Source organism: Mesoplodon densirostris, chromosome 15, assembly GCF_025265405.1.
Source record: "Mesoplodon densirostris isolate mMesDen1 chromosome 15, mMesDen1 primary haplotype, whole genome shotgun sequence".
In the NCBI taxonomy this organism is placed as follows: Eukaryota; Metazoa; Chordata; class Mammalia; order Artiodactyla; family Ziphiidae; genus Mesoplodon; species Mesoplodon densirostris.
This window is the reverse complement of record NC_082675.1, coordinates 25948387-25966625: the sequence shown is the minus strand read 5'-3', so window position 1 is coordinate 25966625 and position 18239 is coordinate 25948387. Positions and strand designations below refer to the sequence as shown.

The 18239-nt window shown below is 56.3% G+C and overlaps 1 protein-coding gene across 1 annotated transcript in view; it reads left to right on the top strand.

The window, feature by feature from the left end:
* Window positions 1-18239, top strand: part of CABIN1 (calcineurin binding protein 1) — a 102672-nt gene that overhangs the window by 30538 nt on the left and 53895 nt on the right. The window contains 8 exon segments of the mRNA XM_060118393.1: window positions 3900-4015; window positions 5667-5828; window positions 6538-6744; window positions 6926-7071; window positions 9107-9368; window positions 9747-10007; window positions 12891-13042; window positions 14500-14678. Coding sequence (XP_059974376.1) covers window positions 3900-4015; window positions 5667-5828; window positions 6538-6744; window positions 6926-7071; window positions 9107-9368; window positions 9747-10007; window positions 12891-13042; window positions 14500-14678 — 1485 coding nt within the window.

The following is an 18239-nucleotide window of genomic DNA, read 5'->3' as shown; positions in this document are numbered from 1 at the left end:
CGAATGGACTTTATTCCTTTGGTTTTCTCGCATTTTCAATCTAAACTTGGCTGATATACGTATACTTTTTATATAGCTATGATTACAATACACGTACTTATGTGTATATTCAACCAGCTTAAAATTGAATTTATTGGGGGGGTTTTCCTCAGTCATTTGACAGATCAGCAAAGCGCACAGGAAGGAAAGTCAGCTGTGTGGCCACAACCACGGAGCCCACACCAGCTTGCCTTCCTTCCACTTGCTCTCTTGCTCCAAGTGCTTCACTCTGCAGGTGTCTGTCAGCTGCTCTCTGCTTGTCAGGCCTCCGTGGGTGAGAACCTCTGGCCTGGAAAGGTTCACAGTGGGGGCGACAGACGGGACCACTAGCAGCACCCACAGTGCCATGCCTGAGGCCTGATGGGGGGCCGGGAAGCGATGGGGCAGCTGGGCAGGAACCCGGAAGGGCTGGGCATGTGGCTGGACTTGGCAAGGAGCCAGACCGAGAAAGGCTTTCGCCCCCGGGCATAAGCTGTGTGGCTGTGTTCCGTTGTCTTCGCGATGCTAGGAGAGGTGCCCTGCTTTGCCCAACTCTCAGGGCAGCGGTGTTTCTCTCTTACTGGTCATTCTTTAGTCAATACCTCATGCACGCCTTTTTGCTTCTGCTGAATTGATTTTTTTGGATAAATTTTTAGAACGGTTATCTTTAGAGTGCTTGACAAATAGTGCCTCTGTGTTTTACAAAAAAACTTCAGTGGTGAAAAAAAATTAAGGTTTACACCTAATTAAGAGTCTCCTCTTAATTAATTATGCAAGCACAATATAGGGTTTTTTTGTTGTTGTTTGCTATTTTAGTAACAGGATTTCTTTTGTTTTATTTTAAATATTTATTTATTTATTTATTTGGTTGCACCTGGTCTCAGTTGTGGCAGGCGGGCTCCTTAGTTGTGGCATGCGAACTCAGTTGCGACATGCATGTGGGATCTAGTTCCCTGACTAGGGATCGAACCCAGGCCCCCTGCATTGGGAGTGTGGAGTCTTATCCACTGTGCCACCAGGGAAGTCCCCATAATATAGTTTTTGAAAAAACTGCCAGTAAGCAAATGAGGGGAGGAGGACAGTCCAAGGCCATAAACTTCAAAAGGGTGGGCTAGGGAAACAAAGATCCTGGTGGACTGGCCGCCGGTGTGGCCCATCCCCTCCTCCACCCCCAGGAGGAGGACTGAGTGGACAGGGTGAGTGGACAGAGTCCTCTGTTCTGTAGAGAGTGGGCTGGTGGGGCTGCCCCCTGTATTGCCCTGGGCCTTGGCAGAGGCAGGAAGGGCTGCTGGGTCCTGCCCCTCCTGGTGGCAGACTACATGGAGGGCACTCTGGCCGGCAGTAAGGGCCCAGCGTGGGGCAATGTTGCATGCTGAGTTCCCTGGAGCAGATGTTGGGATGGTATATTAGGAATCTCTACTCGTGAAAGGAAGCGGGAAGCAGCGGGGAGAGCAGGGTGCATCCTGACGTCGTCTCGGCCCCCGGCAGGGGCTCTGTAGCATGTCGGGCAGAGGAAGCCAGGCCTTTGCCCTCCCATCTCACTTCAGTCACTGGATGTGGCTCCCGCGGCTGTAGCCAAGCCGAAGGAACTGCTGGCTGGGGCCACGTGCTGGCCGCACTGCTCTCCCCGGGCAGCCATCCTACCTTTAGGAGATCTCAGAAGAGAGGACAAAACCCTGGTGCCCCAGTGTGGACTGATGCAGCTGGTCGAGCGAGCTCCCTTCTTTTCCCTCAGCAGACACAGGTGGCGGAAAGTGATTGAGAGCAGCACCTGCTGCAAGCTCACAGCTTCGAGGAAGGGCAGGCTGGTCTCCTTTATGGGAGATGCCCCAGAAAATTCCTTCATGGTGATTGCAGCGCTGCTGTGGTCTGAGGAGCCGCCCTGGCTGACCATGAGCAGGATAGAGAGAGGTGACATGGCGGGCATGCTGACAGATCGTGGCCCACCCCTACCCCACACCCCGCATCGAGTACAGGAAGGGAAGAAGGAACACACCATTCGAGAGACAGGTGAACTAGGCCTGGAAGAAAGCATACAGCAAGGAGCAGAGGCAGAGGCTTGTGGGTGATTGACCCAAGAAAATCACTTGTTAAAATTTCTAAGACGGTAAGCAGAATGAAATGAAAAGGAAAACTGCAGAACTAAGGGAAAACGCTGCAAACCACATCTCACCATTATAAACTAATAAACTAAAACAGCGAGGAGCAGAGTGAATATGACTGAAACTGCGGGAGACGGATTAAGAGCTCACAGCACTGGAGAGAAGGCGGTAGATGTGGAAGACAGAGGTGGTCCAGTGTGAGGGTGAATGGGGCCCCTGATGACAGCAAGAAATCTGATGTCAAATACAGGAAGAGTTCTCTGAATTGTAATAAACACTGAATCTGCAGGTTCAAAGTATATACCAAGAAAAGTTGATATGCAACCATCTACATCAGGATGCATCCTGATGAAAGATCTATTTTAGGGGTAAAGACTTGTCAGGTTTCTAAACTGAAAAAGCAATTTATCTTAATGGGACAAAGAACAGGGCTCATTTCAGATTTCTCCCTGGCAGTGTTCAGTGCAGTTGGGGTCATGTCCATATGTCTGCAGGGTTCTCAGGGCAGGAAAGTGTGGGCCCAGGCATGTAGCCAGTCGTTTGTAATTACAGTGGATTCCAGCTCCTTGAGTGCTTCTTAGAAGCATGGCTGGAGGATGAAGTCAGTAAACGAACATGAGTCAGGATGGAAAAGCCACAGGAAAGAGCTTGCGATGAGCACCAGATCCACTTAGAATCAGAGTCGAAAGAGAGCAGCCGGGCTGATTATGGCTGCAGAACAGAATGTACGTGTTATAACCCTACTGAACTAGAAGCAGTATGTATGACCAGATTGGGAGCTGGGGGAGAGGAGGAAAAAGCTACCACAGAGCCATCACTGACCTGGTGTAAGAGTCATTTGATGCTGTTGAAAATGGAAATGAAAGGACTTCCCTGGTGGCGCAGTGGTTAAGAATCTGCTTGCCAATGCAGGGGACACAGGTTCGATCCCAGGTCCGTGAAGATCCCACATGCCGTGGAGCACCTAAGCCTGTGCGCCACAACTACTGAGCCCAGAGCCCATGCTCTGCAACAAGAGAAGCCACCGCAATGAGAATCCCGCACACCACAATGAAGAGTAGCCCCCGCTCGCCGCAACTAGAGAAAGCCTGCGTGCAGCAACAAAGACCCAACACAGCCAAAAATAAATAAAATTAAATAATTTTTTTTAAAAGTACAAAACAAATTTCATGAAAGAATCTTGATTCTGTTTTTTCTATTTCTATCCTAATCCTCTTTAAAAACGTTAGTTATAAGACCATGATGGGTTATGGCTCAGAGTTTCAAACACACCAAGGGATCTTTAAGGAACTAGTCATAGTTCTAGTGATGAACAAACATTTAACTGAGATTTGGTAATTCTTTTTCCTTCTGTAGTAGTTAAACAGACCTAAATATAAGAATTTTTAAGTTAAGCAATGGTATGTGTAGTATGGGTTCCACTGTCGTAAATGACTTGTCTCTTTCAAAATGTTTCATACATGCATAGAAAGATGCTTCCAGTGATGTTCACCAAATGTCAGCCCTGGTTATTGGGGGCGGGGGGTGGGGGGTGGGCAGTGCTGCTGTTTGGTGATAGACCATTCCTTCTGTATACGGTCCTGTGTGATCTGAATTGTTTTTTGATAAGCATGTACTGCTTTAGTAAACCCAGTCACATCATTACTGATTTTAAAAGACAAAAAGATGAAAAAGGAAAGAGGGGGAACTCTGCGGCCCCTTGGTATAGACAGAGGAGGGGGGCTCACTGCTCCCAGCCGTGCTTGCACTGACCCTGTGTGTCGCCTGGTCTTTCCCCAGTGACAGCCGATCTGCCCATGCTCCCTTCCTCCCTCATGCTGCTCAACACAGCCCATGAGTACTTGGGCCGGAGGGCCTGGTGTTGCAACTCTGACGGGGCCCTGCTGCGATTCTACGTAAGTGCTGCTGGGGCGCTCCCGCCCTTCTCTGGCCATTGTCACCCCGGGTCTAGAGTGCGTGCCCGTGCTTTCTTGCTTTCTTTCTCTCTCTTCCCCTCTCTCTCCCCGCTTCTCTCTTGGAGTAAAATTTAAACTATTGACTCTCTTCTTTAGTGATTTTAGGTTCATTTGGATTTTTTCTTCCATGGTCAGTTCTGTTTTTGGAATAGTGTCCATGTAAGCATAAAGTTGTTCACGGTATTTGCTGATGCTTTTAAAAGTCTCTGTAGTACCTCTAGTTATGCCCCCTTTTTCATTGCTAAAATCATTTATTTATGCTTCCTTTTCCATTTTTGAAAAACCAGTCTTTTATGAGGTTTATCGAAATTAGTTTTTTCAAACTACCAGTTATTGGTTTATTGACCTATTTTTTCTTTGCTTTCTAGTTCACTAATTGACACTTTATTTTTTACTTTCTTTGGATTTGCTTCGTGTTTTTTCTAACTTATTGAAGTAAATGCTTATTTTAGTGATCACCTTCTAATACGTGTGTTGGAGATTATAAGTTTTCCCCAAGTACATTTTTAGCTGCATGCCATAAGTTTTGATATTTGCGATCTTTATTTTTATTTATTTTTTTATGACAAGGTCTTTTTTTATTTTTGAATTTTATTTTATTTATTTTTTTATACAGCAGGTTATTAGTCATCAATTTTATACACTTCAGTGTATACATGTCAGTCCCAATCGCCCAATTCATCGCACCACCCCCCCGACCCTCCTGCCGCTTTCCCCCCTTGGTGTCCATACGTTTGTTCTCTACATCTGTGTCTCAGTTTCTGCCCTGCAAACCGGTTCATCTGTACCATTTTTCTAGGTTCCACATATATGCATTAATATACGATATTTATTTTTCTCTTTCTGACTTACTTCACTCTGTATGACAGTCTCTAGATCCATCCTCGTCTCAACAAATGACCCAATTTTGTTCCTTTTTATGGCTGAGATATTTGCTATCTTTATGTAACTGATTTCTAATTTTATCGAATTATGTTTGGAGGATGTGGTCTGTATTATACCTAGTCCTTGGTATTTGTTGAGACTTGCTTTTTGTCTAGTTTTGGTAAAAATACTGCAGATGCTTGAAAAGAATGTATGTTTGCTAATAGTTGGGCATCATAATGGTAGCCGTTGCTTTGACCTCTGTAGATTGACCAGCTGACTATCACTCACCGCCTCTGAGATCCTCACTAATGTCTGTCTGCCAGAGAGAGGTTCCCTCGGCCCTAATGGGATTTATCGTCTGACATTATAACTTTAATTCACACCCCTCCACGGGAGTCTGAGCTTCCCAAAGGCAGGGACAGTGTCTCGATGTGCCCAGCATAAGACGGTGCTCAGTAGATATTTGGGGAGCAGATGAATGTCTAAATGAACAAGTGTAGCTAGAAACTGCAAGAAACTGCCTGCGGTGCTGGAAGGAGGGAAGCTGGGCAAATCCTCAGCACGCCCTGCAGAGCGGGGCCCAGATGGCTCCCAAGGGGGTGGCAGGCCGGTTCCAGGACACAGGCCCAGACAAGCTCCTCAGGTTAGCAGAGCTGATGGGCCCACTGTGCAGGCGGCTGCCGGCCCTCCCCCAGGTGCCTCTTCCCGCCCGCCCACCACCTAGGTGCGCGTCCTCCAGAAGGAGCTTGCTGCATCCGCTTCTGAGGACACTCACCCATACAAGGAGGAGCTGGAGACAGCCTTGGAGCAATGCTTCTACTGCCTGTACAGCTACCCCAGCAAGAAGAGCAAGGCCAGGTACCTGGAGGAGCACTCGGCTCAGCAGGTGAGGGCCCCCTGGGGGCAGGGCCTGGGCTCCCCTGGTGGGGGTGCTGTCGTGGTGGGGGGGGTCGGGTTGGGAGGTGGGATTTGCTACATCAGGTGGACTAGTCCCACCAAAGAAAGTTCTTGCTTTTCTCGCAAGAACTAGTTTCATAAATGTTGACTAATCATTCAAAAATGCAGCATGGCAATTTTTCAGTAGATCTTTTTCCCCCAATTTGAATAATGCAGATAATTCCTTAGAGGGTTTCTGTTTTTTTGGTGTTTGGTTTTCAGACCGCTAGTGGGTGTGTTACCTCAGTGGTCCTGAACACGGTCAATTATTCTTTGAGGGAGTCCATCCCCTAAGTGTGTGCGACTCTGGGCAGGGTCCCCGCCGTGACCCCCGTGGCATGCAGAGCGCCCTGGCCCAGAGCAAGCGCTTGGTCAGTATTTGGCAACCAGGTGACCTGCCCTCTGTCATGGCCATGTGGACTCAGAGCGAGCCCTCGGTTCCAGTGTTTGTCTCTATAAAGACCGGGTTTGTGCTGGTTCACTTTTCTGCGTCACACACTTGGGTTTAGGGATTGCAGTCAGCGAGCAGATGTTTTAAGTATGTGGGAGTCATTTGAGGCTCTCCTTGTCTACATTGGACACTGAGCGTTTCCATAGAAGGACTCCCCGCCGTGCACTATACCTGGACCGCACTATGGCCTGCCTCTGCCTTCTTTCAGGTGGATCTGATATGGGAGGATGCCCTGTTCATGTTCGAGTACTTTAAGCCCAAGACCCTTCCTGAGTTTGACAGCTATAAGACCAGTACCGTGTCCGCTGACTTGGCCAACCTCCTGAAGCGAATTGCCACCATCGTGCCCCGCACAGAGCGGCCAGCCCTGAGCCTGGACAAAGTCTCCTCCTACATCGAGGGCACCTCTGCAGAGGTAGGAGCTGGTGTGCCGGCCATGTCCTGTCTCCTCCAGCACCTCCGCCTGTGTGCCTTGGCCTCTCCCCTGCTCTGCGCCAGCTGGCAGGGCCCTGGGAAGTGAAAGGTCCTGGTCGCACCCTGGTGACACCCAAGTCCCTGGCTCCATGTCCCCTCACCCTTGCCCTCTCACCTACCAGGTGCCCTGCCTCCCGGAAGGGGCCGACCCCTCCCCTTCGGTGGTGAATGAGCTCTACTACCTCCTGGCTGATTACCATTTCAAAAACAAGGAGCAGTCCAAGGCCATCAAGTTCTACATGCACGACATCTGCGTCTGCCCCAATAGGTCAGCCACCGGGTGCTGCGCAGGCCGGCTGTGGGAGGGCTGGGGACTCGTCTCGGAGAGCTCTTCCCGGGGCGGCTTGGGGTTCCCCTGCCCACAGCAAGGAGGCCAGAAAGAAGGAAGGGAGGGCAGGTGGGCACTCCGCAGAGGTGAGGAAGGGCAGAGCCTTCTTCCCCAGTCCCTGGGGTGGGGGCAGGGTCAAAGCAGGCAACTGTGTCCTTCTGGTCCCGGCCCGCAGCCCTGGGGAGTCGGCTGGGTGGACTCTTGCTTCTTCCACTGCAGTGCCTTTCGTTGTGGTTGTTTTCTTCTTTGGTGGCAGGGGAGGGGGGCTCCTTCCTTCCTGGGATGCAGTGCATTGATGGCAGGAGAGCCCATCGTACGTAAGGCTCATGCTTTCTTCCCAGTGGTCCCTGGCGGCCTCTTCTTAAATTGTACTGATCGGCCTGATCCTCGTGAAGGGCCTGCTAAGCTCATAAAGTCTGACTTGCTTGATTGAGAGGGAATCTTTTCTGATGGCTGCTGCGCCTAGGAGGGCCAGGGTCGGAAGGAGACCACTCTCTGCTGGTGACCTGTGTCTGAAGGGTCCAGAGTGGCCTCCATAGGCAGCCCTCCTGGGAGTTGTCGGGAACGGAGGGCTCTGCCTTATCAGGCAGGACCCACCTGGCCGGGGCAGGAGGGCTGGGGTCTAGGTGGAGAAGCCAGCGCATGACTCCCACTGCTGTGGGAAAGGCTCTCCTGCAGCCCCTCTTGCTCAGCCTGTGGTTTCCTCCAGGCAAGGGCCTGTGTGGTGGTGGCCCTGGCTGTCCTTCCTGTGGTCGCTGCCGACTGGGGTCGTGGGGCCCAGGGTCGCAGTGGCTTAGGGTCGCGTGGCCCGGGGTGGTGGATCAGAGCTGCACTCAGGCTGGCTGAGTGCTCACTTCCTGCTGCTGCCACGTCTGAAAAGTGACAGTGACAACACCCACCTGTCTGAGGGAAGGGGGAGCCTGGCTCCTGGCAGCACCCAGAGGAGCGTTTCAAGTTTTTGTGACAATGTGTCTGTGTTCTGCTTGCTTGTATTTGCAACAGGAGATGGTGGTTTCTGTTTTGGTCTCATGCACGCACGTGGGCATCTGCTGTGGTGTGGAAGGAGCTGCCCAGGTGGAGAGAGCATGCTCTCTCCCAGGCCCCACCCCTGGAGAAGAAGGTGCTCAGGACCCCTCTCGAGGGGGGTCCTGCACTGTCCTCTCAGGTCTCTCCTGCTCCCTCATCTCTGGTCGCTTGGAGAGCAGTGGAAGGGCCTGGAAGCTTTGTGAGCTGCCCAGGTTCCCCTGACCTTGCACAGCCCAGGGATGCCAGGGGCTGGCTTTGAAGTTTGTGCCACGGTAGTGGAAGACTTGTCAGTCTGCGGAGGGTAGCATGTCCATGTGATTGCTGCCTTTTCTGTTCTCTGTGCTAGAGAATTCCAGACTCTTTCGAGGGCCCAGAAATGGTCTTGGTGCCTCAGAGAGGTTCCTGCATTCTCACCAGCAGTTTCTCTGGGGTGGTCTCAGAATGATGGGGTCTCATCCATCACATGGTCCCCTTGCTGTCCATCTTGCTGCTGGTGCCTGAGCTGGAGAGGGCAGGGTCCCAGGGGGGAGTGCGGATCCGGCAGAAGCTAGGTGGCAGGGGTCTCAGGAGTCTGGGCTGCTCCGTGCTGTTGGTCAGGGAGGTTATAGGTCATGAGGTTACGCCTGCGGACCAGGCCCTTTCCTCCCCCTCAGAGCCATCCTGGGGGGATGTCCTCCAGGCAGGGGAGCAGAGGGCAGCAGGGTGCCAGCGTCTGGCTATGCCAGGGGCGATCCTCTCAGGGCAGTGCCTGGGTGCCATGAGGGGCTGGGTGACTTGTGCCCTGTGCTCTTCTCTGGAGGTGGGCCTGCGGGGCCATGTTTCCTGGCTCAGGGATGCCCGCGGTGGTGGAGTTAGGAAGTCTGAGGTGGAGCCCATGTGCCCGTGGGCACCGTGTCTGCCGGGCAGTGAGGGCAGCAGTATGTTGAGCCGGGCTGTGTCATGACCACAGGTTTGACTCTTGGGCGGGCATGGCCCTGGCCCGGGCCAGCCGCATTCAGGACAAACTGAACTCCAACGAGCTGAAGAGCGACGGGCCCATCTGGAAGCACGCCACACCCGTGCTGAACTGCTTCCGGCAGGCGCTGGAGATCGACAGCTCCAACCTGTCCCTGTGGATCGAGTTCGGAACCATGTCCTATGCCCTGCACTCCTTCGCCTCACGCCAGTTGAAGCAGTGGAGGCCTGAGCTGCCCCCTGAGCTTGTGCAGCAGGTGAGGGGCAGGGGCGGCCGCTGTCCTGGGGTCCATGCCAGCTTGGTCCCTGGCCTCTGGACACTGGGTCCGGGGTGGGTGAGTCCAGGGCCAGTCTCCTGTGAGCGCTGGTCAGCCACCAGTTTCAGGGCCGTGGAGAAGCTGTTGTCTCTTCCCTGCTCCCTCAGAGGAGCTTGTTGCGTCCTTGTAAAATTCTTGACACTGCGCTAGGAAGTTTGAAGCCCCTCCTGGTGGGGGAATGTTCCCCTAGTGTGGGTGCTGGGTGTCTGGCCCGAGGTCTGTGTGCTGCAGGGGCTCCCTTGGCTCCTTGAAGAGGGACGTGAAGGAGCCACACAGCATGTCAGTGTGGCAGTAGGACACCACGTGGTCTCATTCCAGATGGAGGAGCGGCGAGACAGCATGCTGGAGACCGCCAGGCACTGCTTCACATCGGCGGCGCGCTGCGAGGGTGACGGGGATGAGGAGGAGTGGCTCATCCACTACATGCTGGGCAAGGTGGCTGAGAAGCAGCAGCAGCCGCCCACCGTGTACCTGCGGCACTACCGGCAAGCCGGCCACTACCTGCACGAGGAGGCGGCCCGCTACCCCAAGAAGATCCACTACCACAACCCCCCCGAGCTGGCCATGGAGGCCCTGGAGGTGATGCCGCGCTGGCCCCGGGCGGGGACGTGGGGAGGGGACGGGCCGGTCTCACTGTCTCCCTGGGGATGGGCACACGGTCCCAGTGACTTCCCTGCAACCCACTGGAAACTTCTTTGTGTGCAGTTCAATTAAAACAGCCTTTCCTCTCTCTCTCTAAGGGGTGCTCACCATCCTTTCTCGGGGAGGGAGCATTAGCACGCGGTGTCCCTGGCTCCGGGGCACTCGCGCCTGCAGCCTGGTCCCTGGGTGCATGGGAGAGCTCCCAGCCTGCAGGGGGTGCCCCAAGTACCTGTCCTGGTGGGACTCAGCTGGGCAGCCGCCGGCCCTCTAGACCCCCGGTTCAGGGTCTTGCGCTGCTCCTCCTGAGCAGAGCGCGTGTGTGCTGCCTGGATTTGCATCTGTGGTTCCAGGTGTGTGGCTCAGCGCTCTCGGTGGTGCCCATGGTGGTACCGTGAGGGGGCCACTGAGGACACAGCGCAGGCATGGGTGCACCAGGCTTCCCAAGGCCCTGGGCTTGTCAGCGTCACCCTTTCTCAGGCTGTGTGTCCGCCCCCACCAATCCCCCGCCCAGAAAGGTGCTTGAAATTTGTGGCAAAATCTGCTTGTGTATGCCTTTTTTGCATTTAGGTTTTTTTTCCCGTTTATTAAATTAATACATGTTAATGGTTAAGAAAAATGTAATAATCAAATAATTCAGAAGTGTTTAAACTGAAAAGTTAAAGTCCCCACTGATCCTAGCTCCTCATCTGCAATAATCCACGTTGACAGTTTGGCCATGTCCTTGTTTTTCTAGGCATGTTTCCTATTAACATGTAGACACACAGTAACATTTTCTTACCATCTTTCAATTTGTTTTTCTCATTGGACTAGATGTAGTGGAAGGAGCTGGGGCTTCCTTCATGTTCTCCTGGCCCCTTGCCTGGCTGAGCACCCAGCCCCTTCTTCGTGGGTGTGGCCTCTCCTCCACTCCCTCTGTGAAGGGTGCAGGCTGGGCGTGGCTTCGTGTGTGTGTGTGTGTGTGTGTGTGTGTGTGTGTGTGTGTCAGGAAGCACTTTTTTTTTTTGGCCTTGCTGTGGGGCTTGCGATCTCAGTTCCACAACCAGGGATTGAACCCAGACCACAGCGGTGAAAGCACTGAGTCCTAACCACTAGGCCACCAGGGGTGTCCCAGGGAACACTCCTCTGAGCCCTTCCCCAGGTCACGTAATACTAGATCAATAACGGCCTGTGCCTGGAGCCTTGTGGTGATCTGTGAACCTTGTGAGCAAACAAAAAAGTCGCATTTTAAAAAGTTTGCTTTTTAAAAGTGCTCCATGCTGAGTGGTGTATAGCAGTGTTGGGCCACCTCTGGGGGTTCCGTGTGAAGGCAACTTCCTGTCTAGTGCTTCCCCGGCAGCATCCTGGTAGCTGTCCACACAGCCCAGGCCCCATGTCCTTCCCCATCGCATTTCTTTCATGCTTTACACTTGGGTCAGGAGCCCGTCCTTGGAGGGACTCCCGCCTGGGGCATGAGAAGGCTGCTGCCCAGAGGAGTGGCTGGCGTTCCCTGAGGCTGCTGAGGGAGGGCAGTCAGCACACTCAGCCTGGGCTCTCTCACTCTCAGGAGAACGACTGCTCTCTTTTTTCCTGCATGTATCTTCCTTGGACTTTTGGCCTCTGCTGCTGTCTGATAGAACCAGTGAGCAGGCAGGATGCTGGCGCTTCAGGGCCCAGGGCCTTCTGGATGAGGGGCTGAGGCCACCCTCCCAGCACACCACCCGGGCTCTCAGGGGGCAGGCGCTCAGCTGGACCATGTGTCTGTCTTGCTTTAAAAATGGCATTCTGGGCTTCCCTGGTGGCACAGTGGTTGAGAGTCCGCCTGCCGATGCAGGGGACACGGGTTTGTGCCCTGGTCCGGGAAGATCCCACATGCTGCGGAGCGACTGGGTCCGTGAGCCATGGCCGCTGAGCCTGCGCGTCCGGAGCCTGTGCTCCGCAACGGGAGAGGCCACAACAGTGAGAGGCCCGCGTACCACAAAAAAAAAAAAAAAAGGCATTCCTCTTTAAGAATTTAATCTTGCCCTGGTGAAAATTCCCCTCTGTTGTTGAGCCTTCATTCAAAATACTTCACCTGCTGCTTGGATGACCTTTGCCAGTGGAACACTTGGCTTTCCCCTGAGTTTGGCCACCTGGGCACATATGGGTGCCCCGCATCTAAAAATGGACTTTCTGGGCCGGTTTCTCTGGGGCCCACGGGTTGGCTGGAGGTGGAGGGGCTCTGGGTGTGGGCTCTTCTGTCCAGGGTGCCCACTTGAGAGTGTGGCCTTGGCTGAACCACCAGGCATCTCACCTGGGTGGGTCCTGGCTGGTATCTGTCTAGAACTGCCTCTGGGTGAGGAGAGGCTGGTTAATCAGGGCCTGTGGCCACAGCAGCCTTCGTGTCACCCACTGTGCTGTCCGTGGGAGCCAAGTGGCACCCACACCTGGGTGGGAAGGTCAAGCCTGGTCACCTGTGGTGTGTGATACTTCCTGGGGGCAGTAAAGTGCCCTGGGCTCTTCTGGCTGGGGGCCTGGGCCGCTGGCCTCACGCTTGTGAATGGACGAGTGTGGTGAGGACGGAGGAAAGGAGGGAAGGCCCAGGCCTCACTCCTGCAGCACTGCCTGCCTGCCTCTGTCCGCAGGGCGGCTCCGGGGCAGGGACACAGACAGAAGTCCCGCTACTTGTGGCCTCAGGGAGCCCATGGTGCGGGGGAGACGTGTGTGCAGGAGCTGTCCACTCTCCGCGGTACCAGGAAGGAGTGTGGGTGCTGGGTGGGAGGCTGTGCTGGATTAACAGCTGGTGGGGTGGGCAGCGAACCTCGGCAGCTGGGAGGGCTGCTCACACCCGCGTCCTTGTCCCAGGTGTACTTCCGGCTCCACGCATCCATCCTGAAGCTCCTGGGGAGGCCCGACTCTGGGGTCAGTGCAGAGGTACTCGTCAGCTTCATGAAGGAGGCTGCAGAAGGGCCCTTTGCCAGGGGCGAGGAGAAGAACGCGCCCAAAGCCTCAGAAAAGTGAGTAGCACGTGCTCCCGGTGGTTGGGCGGTGGCTGGGCGGTGGGCATTGGGGTGGGGAGGGGTCTGCTGAGTCTCCCAGAGCCTGCAGAGTCAGGTCTGGCCCGAGGCTCCCAGTGGCTGGGCCGAGGCCCTTCTGTTGAACCTGAGACAGAGAGGCTGCTTGTGCGTGCCCATCACCTCCTCGTCCTTGGACGGTCCCTGGAGGAGCTGACTCGCCCTCCCAGCACAGCTCTGCCTGTGTGGATGCTGCACGCGGCAGCCTCCTACCCTGGCACCCTCTGCCAGGGCCTCTTCCTGGGGTGGGGCCCTCTGAGGGCTGCTGCCCCTTCTCCTGAGAGGCCGGGAGGGTGTGAGAGGTGGGGGGGCTCCTCTCGCGGCACCAGAGAGCTCATGGCGCTGGGGCCCTGATGGGGTTCTCTTGGCAGGCCTGGGCCAGACCCCCGGGCCTCCCCTTGATTGTGGGTCACCCCGGCTTCCGCGTCCTGGAGCTCTGGCTCAGCTTGCCCCATCCCTGGGCCCTTGCCTGGCTGGGCACCGTGCAGGCTCTGCCCAGTGCCAGAGAGACCTGCACCCGGGGCCTGTCAGCTATGGGACAGGTGGGCACATGTGCGGCAGGTCACCAGGTGGACACGGTGTGCCCTGAGACTGTAGTCATACAGGGCCCCCAAGGCACAGTGATGTGGCCTTTTTGTGATTGTAATTTTTTTAAACTTAAAACTTATACAAATAATACGCAAATACATACTAGTTATAGAAAATTCTGGTAATGTGTAAATGTATGGACTAAAACATGACAAATCCTTTCTCACCCCCAGAGTTAGCGTCTGTTCATGGTTGAGTTTCCCAAATCATGTTCTGTGCATTTGCACACACTTTCACGTAAACGTCCAGTTATAGGGGTTCTTTTATTTTATAAAAACAAGCTCCTGGAGGTGTTGCAGAGTTTGCTTTTTCCCAGCAGCGAGTCTGGGACCCACTCCGTAGATGGTGCCCACTTGTCCGGGTGTGTGTTATTGCAGAGCACAGGTGCGCCCTGCTCTCTATAGCCATTTCCTTGCACGTTTCAGCTGTTTTTAACTTTTTTCTCAACGTTGTAGCATATACCCTTGTACACGTGTGAGTGCGCAGTAAATCCAGATGAATTGTGTCAGGCCACGGGTGTCACACTAAGGGCGCTGACGCGGCCTGGAGGGGCGCTGGGCAGGTGCTTCTGAGGAGTGGTCTCCAGGGTGTGAGACGTGAGCTGCCGGCAAGCGCAGCCGTGAGGGGTGGGCAGCTTCTGGCTGGGGCCCGTGGGGCCACCCCTTCAGCCCCTGGATGCCAGAGGGGGCGGGTGTCACCAGAGGCGCTGGGAACAGGGGCCCCTGCCCTGGGAAGGGCACCATCCAGACCGGCATGTGCCCCATTTCAGTGGGCCGCGGTTCTGACCTGCGCCCTGACCCTCTGGTCCACAGGGAGAAGGCCTGCCTGGTGGACGAGGACTCCCACTCTTCAGCTGGGACACTGCCGGGCCCCGGAGCCTCCCTCCCTTCCTCCTCTGGCCCAGGTCTGACATCCCCACCTTACACAGCCACTCCGATTGACCACGATTACGTCAAATGTAAAAAACCCCACCAGCAGGCGACGCCGGACGGTACAGTCCCTGTTCTCCCTCCTGCCAGCCCAGGGCGGCACGCCAATCACGGGGGCGGGTGCTTCGGGTGATGAGCCGCTTTGTTTTGGTGAGGGGGGTGCCGGGTCTGGAGTGACACGGGCAATGTTGCGGCTGGTCATTAACCTCATGGACTCACGGTGATCCTGTGCTCCCCAGACATGCTCAGGGTCGCCACCTGCCCCCACCCACCTGGGGGCCTTTGCAAGCCTGCATTTCCTCCCTGTGAGCTGGGGACGTGAAAGGGCAGTTGGGAGGCCACTGGCGTCTGCAGGCAGCCCCGAGTGGCCCCCACGTTATTACGGCACGTCCTTCTGATGATTGGGGAGGGCCGTGACTCTGAGTCTGTCACCCCGGGAATCCAGATGGGTTGGTGGTGGGGTCAGCTGGCTCCCCATGTGGGACGGGCAGGTGGTGGTCGGTCACCCACATCCTTACTAACACCGGAGGCTTGCATGCCGGCCTCGCAGCTCAGTCTCTTCATGTTCCCCTCACCTGCACGGCACCGGGCCAACTGGTGGGCCTTGGGGGCCACTAGGTGGAACCCTGGGGGCAGTGACAATGCTGAAGGCCACCCAGGCCCTCGCTCCCACGTCGCTCAGCTCGGCAGGACCCAGTGCACAGCTCCTGGAGAGCAGGGCTTGGGAGCAGGGCCAGGGCAGAGCTGGTGGAGGGGGGCAAGGTGGCAAACTAGACTCCTCGGGGTGTGGTTTGTGACCCAAGAGGAGAGGACGCTGGCGGTGTCCCCTCCGGGGTTCAGGGTGGCCTGTGGTGTGTGTGGAGGGGCTGTGGTCTGAGCGCGTGCGGGTCTGAGCGTGTGCTGTGTGTCTCTATCACCTCCCTGCCCACCCCAGAGCAGGGAGCATGGACCTGGGAGCTGGCTGGCCTGATCTTCTTGCTGTGATACCGCAGACATTCCTGAAACAGGGACCTTCCAGGTCTCACTCACCTCAAGTTAAACCCTGTCCTCTCCTTTTACTCTTGAGAATATTGAGAAAACACTGGAAATAAGTCCTTGCTTGGGAATTCCATTCTGCCAGGTACCTCCTGGAGGAATTAGCACCAGGCCCGTCTCAGGAGGGAGGAACGCCTCTCAGGGTGTCCCACGCTGGCAACACCTGTGTGTGCGTGGAGCCGTGGGGAGCACAGCACTGGGGACAGGTGCCGTTGTAACATGTCCTGGGCGTCTGGTTCTGGAAGCTTGTAGGGGGAGCCACACAAATACGCTCAGATATTATTTCAGTGGTTGTACGTTTTTGAATGGTTGTAAAAACTTTTTATGCAAAGTGATTCTTGTTAATGACGTGGAGCCTTTGAGATCCCATGGCTCGCCGTGGCCAGCCCCAGCTGGTTGTGCCGGGAAGCCCTGCGCTGGCCAGGCCTATCTACGGTGCTGTTAGAACTCTCAGCCCTCACCTCAGAGAGAAAGTGGCGTCCACAGCACGAGAATGTTTGGGGCCCTGAGCTATCCGTGGTCTTGGAACGTTGGAGTGGCCCTAGGGCAGCCTTGCTGGCTGCCGGGCAAGGCCCTGGCTAGGGCAGAAGCAGCAGGCTGCCGATGCCGGGGGATGTGCTGGAGCCTCCAAGGTCTGTCTGCACCAGCCACCTCAGCTCCTACCTCCCATGACCAGCCTGGGGTCTCCTGCTACGGGAGGTCGGGGGCCGGCGTGGAGCCCCTGCCTGGCGAGGAGGATGGCGCGTGCGCCCAGCCCTGGTGCAGATGAGTGTGCAGAGGCTGGGGCCCTGCTCTAGGTCAGACAGGGCGGCCAGGGCAGAGCTACCTTGCCCCCTCCACCAGCTCTGCCCTCGGCAAGGATTTCACTTCTCTGAGCCACAGCTTCCGCACCTGTGCGACGGGGGTGACGTTCTCCTCGTGGGTGTTAAGCGAGGGTGCCTGCGGGTCACAGCCGCCTCCTAGACGCAGGCACCCTGAGCTGTTGTCGGAGCTGGCAGGGGCCCCGGTCGCCGCTGCTCAGCCGGGGGAGCTCAGGTGTGGGGTCAGTCACCCTGGCTTTGCGCCCTGACCCTCCAGCTGTGGTGCGGCCTCAGAAGAGGGGCAGGTGGCATCCTCTGAAGTCGGCCCCCGAGGGGCCCTGGTCCCCTGCACCACAGGGACCATCAAGCTAACTTGCCGCCCGCTGGACGGGCAGTCGAGTGCCAGGCCCTCCCTGGGGTGTGGTGAGGAGACCCAGCCTCAGGGCCGCGCTGCACTTGAGGACGCCTCTGCTTCACCACCAGGAGCCAGCCGGGCTCAGTTCTGACCTGGAGAGAGATTGAGGGGAGATTTAGGAGGATGGCTGCGGCCTATGTAGGGAGCTTGACAGTTATTCATTGTCTTAGTAATTACTTAGCTTAGCATAGGTGGCCCTGGGGTGCTCTCTGAACCGGCCCCACCTGCACGCTTTTGCCCCCCACACCAGGGTGGGGAGCTTCCTGCAGCCCGTCTGCGGCCCTGGGGAGAAGTCCTTGGAACTGGCCCTCGGGCAGCTGGAGGCGCCCACGGCTGACCTGAGGGGCCCTGGTTGGGCCGAGAGGGACAGAGAGAGACAGAGCAGGACCTCCGCTCCCAGCAGCCCCGCCTGCCTCACCTCTCCCTCCCATCCGTCTTGGGATTCGCCCGCAGCGCTGAAATCTTCCACGTTGCAGTGTGTTGGGACCTTCAGGGGGCTTCCAGAGATCGCCGCTCACACAGGCTCGACCACAGCGTGATGAGGTTCCCAGACAAGCTCTGTGCTCCTCCCCACATGCGTTGTGCAGTGTGCGCGTGTGTGCGTATATGTGCGTGTGTGTGCATGGGGGCCCCACCATGAAGCTGTGCGTGCTCGCTCCGCGTGGGGCTCCAGGCTGGGTCCTGGGAGTGGTAGCGGGTACCCGTCCTCACAGTCACCCGGCAGGCTTGGCCGTGTGTCCTGTCCCCCGTGAGGGAGTGAGCTGAGGGCAGGAGGCTGCGGGGCTAGTTGGGGTGGAGCCAAGGGCACCTGGGGTCTCAGTGTCCTCCCCCACCCGCCCTGGGCCAGTGGAGAGGCCACACTGGGAGGTCGCCACAGCCTGGAAGGCTCTGGGTCTGTGCGTCTCCCTGTTGGAAGTTCCCTGGTGGCAGGGCCCAGGGAGTGGGACCCTTATAGAACAGCCTGGGCCCTGGCTTGGACTGGCCAGGACCCTCACTGTCTGGCTGTCGTGCTCCACATCACTTTGGAATGTCAGAGCCAGAGCCAGAGGGGGCCTCAGGGTGGGGCTCTCCAGCCTGCCCAAGGCCCTGCCCGTCCTGCGGCCCTGTGCCAGGTACATGGCACAGCCCTGGGCCCTGCCCTGCTGCGGGTGCTTGGTACAGGAGCAGGTGTGATTCCGTGAACAGCAGAGGGTCCCATAGAGACCTGTCCTGGTCTCTTGGTGGGTGGGAAGCCTTCCTGAAGCTTAGTCAAGATCTGAGGGGTGTGTTGGAGGTCACTGTCGGGGAGGGGAGGGCAAGCCAGGGTCAGGCGAGCGGGAGCCACAGGGGCTGGGGTGGGTGCAGGGTGCCCGTGTGACCCCCTTTACAGCATG